This window comes from Halichoerus grypus, chromosome 4, assembly GCF_964656455.1.
Source record: "Halichoerus grypus chromosome 4, mHalGry1.hap1.1, whole genome shotgun sequence".
NCBI classification, from domain to species: Eukaryota; Metazoa; Chordata; class Mammalia; order Carnivora; family Phocidae; genus Halichoerus; species Halichoerus grypus.
In genome coordinates, this window is record NC_135715.1 from 175,796,728 (window position 1) to 175,805,887 (window position 9,160).

General features: G+C 43.9%; 1 protein-coding gene across 1 annotated transcript in view; it reads right to left on the minus strand.

Moving 5' to 3' along the window:
- The window catches only part of NHEJ1 (non-homologous end joining factor 1), a 77,500-nt gene that overhangs the window by 65,323 nt on the left and 3,017 nt on the right, over positions 1 to 9,160 (minus strand). The window contains exons 3-5 of the mRNA XM_036083041.2: positions 8,638 to 8,850; positions 1,858 to 1,996; positions 1,233 to 1,291 (exon numbers count right to left, since the gene is read on the minus strand). Coding sequence (XP_035938934.2) covers positions 1,233 to 1,291; positions 1,858 to 1,996; positions 8,638 to 8,850 — 411 coding nt within the window. The remainder of the gene's footprint in view (positions 1 to 1,232; positions 1,292 to 1,857; positions 1,997 to 8,637; positions 8,851 to 9,160) is intronic.

Consider the following 9,160-nt stretch of genomic DNA (forward strand, 5'->3'; position numbering starts at 1 on the left):
CTCCTTAATACCTACACTTACAGGCAGAGGAAGCTAACTGACAGAAAATGGCTGAGGAAATCTCTCTGTGGCGAGTCTAGGTTTAATAGTCTCTCTTTCCCCATAAAGACTTGAAATCTATACTTCAAGACATAACAGTGCACCTTTTCCTTCTTCTCCGGAGTTAGATTGCTTCAGTAGATGGACTGAGCACTCAACTTGCATTTTTTGTTCTTTGTGTTAAGACCCCAAGCATGATGGCGTCTTTGCTCAGCCAATGCACAGAGGCAGAAGAGAAGGTTCCAAGTCAAGAACACCTGTTTTCTGCCGAGCCCTGGGAAAAATATTAATTTCATGTTCAAAAGGAATATGAGTCACAGTCCCTGTCCACAAGGGGTTTACAAAGTAGCCTAGATGACAAGACAGAAATATGAATGATCTATACAGAACATGATATTATAATAGCATTATTTGCTTACATAGTAAAGTACCAACTTGGGTCACATGTATAATTAGAAAAAAGGGCACTAATACTAAAGTACTAACTGTACAAGCAACAAGTCCTAAAAGAGTTAGAGAAGAAGAAGATCAATATTGACTGGTATTATCAAAGGTCATTATTATTAATACTCCCCCTGTTTGGCATTTAATAGATGTTTCTTTTGGCCAAGCTCAATCCTTAGAAGGGAAACCTAGGCAGGAGCTTCTGACAGGCCACAATTATCTACTCCCCATTCATTCCTTTGCCAGGCCCCTTGTACAAACACTGTGATTTTCCACAGCCTACTGTGCCCACAAGACAGTTCCCAAATGGTAACCCTGTGCTTTTCACCTTCCTCTGCTGCGGGATGTTGGAGGGGCCCAGACAAGTAATAATGACTAGCCCCCCTGCTCCACAATCCAGACCTGTGATCAGATCTCAACAAGCAAAAATTGATCAACTGGTCAACCAAACTTTCCAAGGTCAGGGAATTCTAAATGAAATTCCTAGGTACATGAACAGAGATGTTTTTACAAATGCTGGCCAGCTCACTTTCGCCTTTTATATTCTTCCCCCTATTTCACCCCATCTCCCCCATGGGCATCTCAAGTTTTATCAGATTTTCTATAGGCAACTTTTTCAGAGAAAGGACTTTCCAACCACACAAGCCAGCTAACACCCAAAACGCAGGTCACTACTCAGGCACCTGGAAAGAGAAAATAAAGCAAAGCTGCACAAGGAGAAAGGAAATCCTTATCGTGATATACTCTACCTCTACCATAAATTGTTCCAAGAAGGAATTTTCTTCAAATGGCTCCGTCTTCAACCGATCTGTAATAAGAAGGGATACAGAAAAGAAATATTAGTCTTAGGATGAGTTTCCTGCCTGTGAGAAGGAAAAGAAACAGAGCCCGAGATTTCTTGGGAGGGAGCATACACATGCAACACCCAGAGTCCAGTGGGAGAAGGGATGAGAGTGTGTGACAAACAGCAGGAGGAGGAGAGGGTGATCAGCAATACAGGACATGTTCTTCCTGCCACAAAAATGAAGGTAGAACTGAATTTTTATTCTGAAGCAGGAACTATGCTTCGGAAGGTCCCAAGTGTGTGTTGTCCTCCCACAGTTTTATACAGCTGTTGGCCCTTTTCCAAAGTCTTTCCTTGCCATTGCCTAGGGCACGGCTGGACTCGGTTATAGCTTCTACTGGTCACTTGGGTGCCAGCCGGGTCCTCAAGGCAGAGAGAAGTGTCACCCGGCATCAAGTCTCCAGTTATGGTCAGTACCCAGCATCCCCTCAGGGAAGCACACCTCTAATGCAGATGACTCTCCCCTTTGCTGAGGCCCTTTGACCATCTGTACCACTCCCCACCCAACACCCCAAAGAATGCCCTCTCACCTCGGCTCAGCACAGCCCCACTCTCCTGGTAGTCCTGGATCTCTAGATCTTTCATACGAAGCACGGTTGCTAGCTCCCTCACTTGGCACTGCAAGGCCAGGCTCATGCCCATGAGAGGACGAATCAAATGCTGGGAGACCTTTCATGGAAGAGATATCAATCAGCCAACAGACACAGAGTACTCCCCACTGTATTAGCAACTAGAAAAATACTGAAAAATAAATGTTTTCACAGGGACTTATGGTTTCATAAGCAAGCAACCCATTTGCATGACTCTAATAATACAATAATCAAATAGGTAGGAGAAATAAGTTCAAGGGTTTTCTCCGTAGCATAGATAAAAGGGTGGGAAGAATAGAGGAGAACACGTGGATAGGCAGCCCGGAGTGGTGATTTATTTTTTTTATTTTTTTTTTTTAAAGATTTTTTATTTATTTATTTGAGAGAGAGAGAATGAGAGAGAGCAAGCACATGAGAGGGGGGAGGGTCAGAGGGAGAAGCAGACTCCCTGCCGAGCAGGGAGCCCGATGCGGGACTCGATTCAGGGACTCCAGGATCATGACCTGAGCCGAAGGCAGTCGCTTAACCAACTGAGCCACCCAGGCGCCCCCAGAGTGGTGATTTAAAGAGAAGGACATGACAGAATTGATAAGAGAAAAGTGTTGCTTCAACTCTCCGCAGAGACTGAGAGACAAAAGCAGAAGATCCAAGTAGCCTTCAGGAAAGTAGGTGTGGCTAAAACAGAGTGTGCTAGCTGGAGCATAACAGAAGACAAAAATCAACAGAGTAGAGAGCCTGGGAATCAGTCTCAAATTAGACCCAGACACTGATTACGAGCCATTTCAGGGCTGATAGCAGCCCAGAATCTGCTCCCAGGAAGGCAGCAAAGTTTGAGGTCATTGTGACAGAAGCCAGTCAGTCACCGAGAGGCCAGCCTAGGAAGGAATAAACCGCACCAGCACACCTTGCTCTTAATAAGGTAAGAAGGATGCAAGCATCGCCACGCTGCTGAGCAGCTCGGATGGTGTCCTCATATAATAATGTATAGCTATAGAGAATAATCACTTAATTCACCCGCACAAGGTGTCCAGTAGCTGAAGAAAGCAAAAAGCCTTAGCCAAAGAAAATAACTAGAATCAATAATCTCTTTGTGACTAGTGGATGCTATCGGGGTTCCTTTCCCTTGCCCCAAGCAGATGAGCTCAAGGAGGCACTAAGAAGAAATGCCCTAGATCAGAGGTCAGCAACATTCTGCATGGGGCCAAGGAGTCAATATTTTCAGCTCTGTGGCCCATACAGGCCCTGTCAAAATACTCAACTCTGCTGCTATAGCATGAAAGTGCCCATAGACAACATATAATAAATGAGCGTGGTGGGTTTCCAATAGAACTTTAGAAAAATTGGCAGCAAGCCAGAGTTGGCCCACTGGCCACAGTCTACCCAGCCCCATGCTTCTCTAAGGACAGATCAGAAGAGAAGAGATTGGGGGGGGGGGGTGATGGTAAAGGTTAGAGCCCGCAGCTTCTGTACCACCACCAGGACCCGACACACGCAGGGTTACTGACGCAGAGTAGGCCGAAAATCAAACATAGCTGTAAACACCCATCACTTCTTTCCATCATGAAGCACATCCCAAGCTGGTCCTGGTACCCAGTTAGGATAAACTTAAGCCTCCAGGAAGTACTGCTCAAAATGCGGCCAAAGTTCTGCTTTGGGAAAATTTATCTGCTCCAGACCCAACCCTCTTTCCTAGGAAATGTTTGGTTAGGTTTGGTCCTGTTCGAGAGAGATCAGGAGGGAAAACAGGGAAATCCTCAGATGAAAGCAAGTCAGTGTTTGGAGGGGTGAGCTGAAAGTAATTGCAGTTGGTAACCAAGCAGCATCACCATCCCTCTGATGACAGCCCTCAAATACAGAAATTCCTAGAGGTGACAACCAGCCTCTCTCTGGGAATCCACCTACCAGTGATCTCTTTGAGTGGTGGTAAATCTAACCACATGAAACATAATGAGCAAGTTTTTAATCAATGCCACGTCTAATTAAATATGGTAATGCCACGCCAGGCACCGGCAGTTATCTATCAGACTCCAGTGTCTATATAGCAAAAAAAAAAAAAAAGAATTATCTGTAAATATTTCAACTTCTCAAATAATTTCATAGAATTGGGTTACACTACTCTAAATCATTGGGGTATAACTCATTTCAAAGTTAGATGCACACTAACACACTAACTTAGATCAGTTAATTAGGACAAGGCATGTGGATGAAGTAATGAGTTTCAAAGCAAATCCACAAACACTACAAGGAAAAAGCTTGAAGCACTTCAGGAGGTCAGGAAGACCCCCACCCCTTCATTTAAAGACAACGATACACGAAGAGTTGCAGTTTCCCAAGTCAATTCAACAAATACCTACTGTGTACCTAACACATACTGTGACCCTGTGAGGCGTCTGCCCCCAAAGAGCTCACAACAGTTAAGGAGGTCAGGAAGTGTGATGGATATAGAGGCAGGAGTTTCCAATCTTTTCCAGAGGAAATCTATTTATAACATCCCCCAATGTCTGCAGATTTCCCATTGAAATGTTGACAAGTCAGAGGAAGGAGAGCTGAATGGCAGTTACCAATCCCAAGATGAATTCTATCAGGTTTGGATATAGTGACAAGGGCAACCAGACTGGGAATTAGATCTAGATTCTAGCCCCGGCTATGAGAGCACCCAGATGTGAAAATGGCTTAATCCCAAGCGCTCTTGTGGTCCTTATCTTTCTCAAGGAAAAATTAGGGAGTCGGAGTATTTGCTCTCAAAGGTTCACAATAATGCTGAAGTTAAGTAATACTATGTATGGTCTTGTCTTTAATTCCCAGGATTCCACAGTAAGGTTGGGACTGGTGCCTCCACTTCACAGATGATGACACCAAGCCTCATAAACACTCAATGACTTATCCCAGGTAATACAAATAGTCAAAGTTGGAGAGCTAAGTTACAAATCAGTCTTGCCGGCTCCAAAGCCTGTGGGCTCTTCCTGCCACAAAAAAACCTTTGGCTGTGACTCCTAGAAATTATAAAATGGCCAAATTTGAAAGTCAAAATTTGGAATATCAAGAATTACATTAGGAAAAGAAAGATAACAGCAATAACACCAAAGAATTACATCAGATCCTGGGAAGAACAGTGAGGAGGACGAAGGGATGAGGAAGCTGGCTGGAAGTGGAAATGGGCTAGAAAGCAGAGACCCGAGGCTTTAGCTATCCCATGCTATCCCGCACAGCCTTGAGAACTTAGCGTGAACCCTCCACATGCTGAACTCTCCTACTCTCCTGCATGACTGGTAGGAGTTTAGATGTGCAATCTCTCTGGAAGACAATCTGGCATCATGTGAGCAAGATTAAACATACAAATAGTCCTTTTTTTAAAAAAAAGTTTATTTATTTATTTCGGCAATCTCTACACCCAATGTGGGGCTCAAACTCACGACCCCGAGATCAAGAGTCGCATGTTCTTCCGACTGGGCCAGCCAGGCACCCCCAAATATTCCTTGATTCAGCTACTCTTTTGCTAGGAATTTACTTATACATTTATACTTAGGAAAAATAAATGCAAGGATAGTCACTACATGTACTAACAAAAGAGTGGAAACAACTTAGGTGTCTACTAGTAGTTTGTCAATTAAATACACGTTGATATATGCATCAAATAAGGCTCTAAGTTACCGGTAATGAATATTAAGGCAGATCTTCTAAATATATTGCTATGAATGGTTTCTAAGTTCTATAATTAAGTGAAAAGAGCAAGCTACTGAACAGTGTGGATAGCATGCTGCCATTTGTGAAAAGACATACATACGCCCAGATAGGTATTTGACTGTGTAAGTACATACATACTCACATATATACAAACCTACGTACAGCTTTCTCTAAGAATGCACAAGAAGATGGTATCAGTTGCTTTAAAGAAGGAAAATGAAGGACTAGAGAGAGGAGTAGAAGGACCTATTTTTTCTACTCTAGACCCTTCTTCAATGCTATTTGAAATGTTTGTTTTTTGCATGAATTACTCATTGAAAAAAAATGAAATAAAAACTATCACAAGAATGAGTAACAAACAAAAATTATGACTGTGTGACCTCACAGACGCACACACCAGCCTAAAATAGTATCCGCCTACATCCTTGACAATGTCCGCTGGCTCGAACTTTCTCCCCTGTAAAGCCTCCTCAGGCTCAGGGGCTTCCCTGGGCTGGCTTTCTTCTTTTTTTAATAATAAGTATTTTATTTTACCTTAAAGCCTAATTGTTCACCAGCTGTTCAATGTTCACTTCTCCCCGTGGCCAACCAGGACTCATTCCACTCCAAACACTGATGCTTCTTTTCTTATTGTGGCTGCCCAATTAGAGGAATTTGCCTAGAAATGGCTAGTTTTCCCTTTATATATTATTTTCAATTATAACCTCATTATACAAGTGTTCTTTACTTTATCATCTTGGAAAAAACAAAAAAAAACTATTAGAGCCCATCAGCCTCCTAGGAGAACTACCTCCTCAGTCTCACTATTCTGAATTTCTAGGGCTGTATGATGTAAAGGGAGACCAGCTATTGCTAGGACTTCCCTAGGGCGGCCCAAAGGTTTTGGTCCTAGAACAAGCATTATTGAGGGAACAGTGCCCCCTGGTGTTACCTAGAAAAAGTTACAGGGTTTTGAACAAAAGAGGTAGACTAAAGAAGGATGGAAATTTTCACAAAAAAACTCAATTAAAATCAACAGATTTTAAAACTATTATCTGCTAAACACTGTTGATGGACCTTAGAAATTCAGAGATGATGAGAAGTAGTTCTCCAGCTTTACTGGGTTCCAGATCAAAAATCCACGAGAAGGGCACCTCGGTGGGAGGGTTTGTATCTCTGACCCTTGGTTTCAGCTCAGGTTCATGATCTCAGGGTCCTGGCATCAAGCCCCCCGTCGTCGGGCTCTGCGCTCAGCGGGGAGTCTGCTTGAGACTCTCTCTCCCTCTCCCTCTGCCTCTCCCCACCACTCTCTCTCACTCTCTAAAAGAAATAAATAAATCTTAAAAAAAAAAAAAAATCCACCAGAGAACAGTTTCTCAAAAAACACTTTTCCCATCCACCCTGTTGATTCCAAAACATCACATCACCTCTGGAAAACTAGAGAAGGGATATAGGAAATGATGCCCCCTTGTCTTCAAGCAGCCCTTCTGCTGATAAACCTACACCCTTAGGCCTCCCAAAGAAGACCCCAGCCTCTAACGCTACTGACTGAAACAAGCTCTGTTTGTATAAAAGGGTGGAAGGGACCAGTGGCAGTAATTCCTGCAAACAAGTTCGTACTGTTTATTCTCAAATTAATTTCTTTTTTTTAAGATTTTATTTATTTATTTATTTATTTATTTATTTATTTATTTATCAGAGAGGGAGAGAGCGTGAGCAGGGGGTGGGGGGAAGAGCAGAGGGAGAAGCAGGGAGCTGAGCAGGGAGCCTGATGCAGGGCTCGATCCCAGGACCCTGGGATCATGACCTGAGCCGAAGGCAGATGCGACACCGACTAAGCCACCCAGGCGTCCCTCAAACTAATTTCTAATAAAAGCTGCGGGGGCCTAGAAAGCTACTAGTGAGCAGAAAACGTTATCCTCCTAGTCCCTGAAAATGGGCTCTCAAATCAGACCTATCTGGGAGTAAAATTCCAGCTCATTCATTTATAAGTTGCAGGACTTTGGACAAATTGCCTTCAATCTCAGCTTCCTACTCTGAAAACAGGGAACAATACTACTTATCTTGCAGGACAGTTGTGAGGATTCAGTGACAAGAAATGTTCAGAAAGGTACGTACCTAATGCTGGTACATGCTCTACCCTGTTGCCAGACTGCGCTTGATAAACTACGAATTAGATCATGCTAAACGCCTGCTTAAAGTTTTTCAGTGAATCCCTGTTGCCTTTAGGATAAAATCCGAACTCATTAGAATCCCTCAAAATCTGGCCACTGCCTACCTCATTTCCCACAAATCCCTGCAGTCATGAAATTCCCCCACTGGCCCCACACCTATATATCTCCCCGCCTCTCAAAATGCACTCTAGCCTAGAATGACCTCTTGATCTTCTCCCAATGAGTTCCTACTCATCTACAGAACTCAGCTCAGAAACTATCTCTTCAATGGGGCGCCTGGGAGGCTCAGTTGGTTAAGCATCCAACTCTCAATTTCAGCTCAGGTTATGATCTCAGGGTTGTGAGATCCAGCCCCACGTTGGGCTCCCTGTTGGGTGTGGAGTCTGCTTAAGATTCTCTCTCTCCCTCTGCCCCTCCCACCACCTCTCTCCCCCTCTCTAAAAAAAAAACAAAAACAAAAAACCTCTCTCTTCAAAAAGGTTTTTCAGACCTTCAGTCATCCTGAGCTTACCTCAATCAAAGAATTTACCATACTTTATCCTGTTCTCTGTCCGTCTTCTCACTCGATTATGGACTCCAGGAATAGGCTATATTGCTTTAGATCTGGACACCCAACAATTAGCCCACAGTAGATGCTTAATAAATATTAAATAATGAAGAAAAACACCCAAGAAAGCAGGTAAACCAAAACTTCACCTTTGCTCCCTTTGCAAAGAAAGGATGTACCAGCCAAGAATCTGTTCTGCCTTCTGTCCAGTCAAGGAAAGTTTTCCAACTGAAGAAGAGTTTCAAACGGAGTCCACAAAAAAATAAGAGCACCTAAGGATTCATCTCAAAGCAGCCGGCATTCCCCAGCCCCACCCCACATTTGAATTACACTCACCAGGGAAGGGCTGGCTAGGGTGCAGTGGAAATTCCAATAAAAGGGGAGACCAGAGAGCTCACTCCGCACGCGCAGGATCAGTGCCTCGGCCACACGATCACAGACAAAGGTAGCTTTGCTGGGGCAAGCTGTGTCCTTCAACAACGGGCGAAGCAGATCATCCAAATGACAGAGGAAAGCCGCAGGGGGGGCAGTCAAGCGCTTGTTCAGCTCCTAAAAAGACAGCGGGAGTTGTACGGAGTAAGGGTGCGAAAAGGAAATGGACTCCCCAAGTTACAGCAAAGGAGAACTCTGGCTAACATGAAGACAGCGGGCTTGAGAGGAAGGGAAGACAAAAACAGGGGAACAAGAAAGAAGAAAACAAAACAAGAGAGCGACTGGCCTACTTTACAGTCCTACCTTGTACTAAATACAGTGCAAAAACTAACATCAGACAACGATATGGAAAGATCCTGGGGGGCGGGGGGGGGGGCGCCTGAGTGGCTCAGATGGTTGCGCATCTGCCTTGGGCTCAGGTCATGAT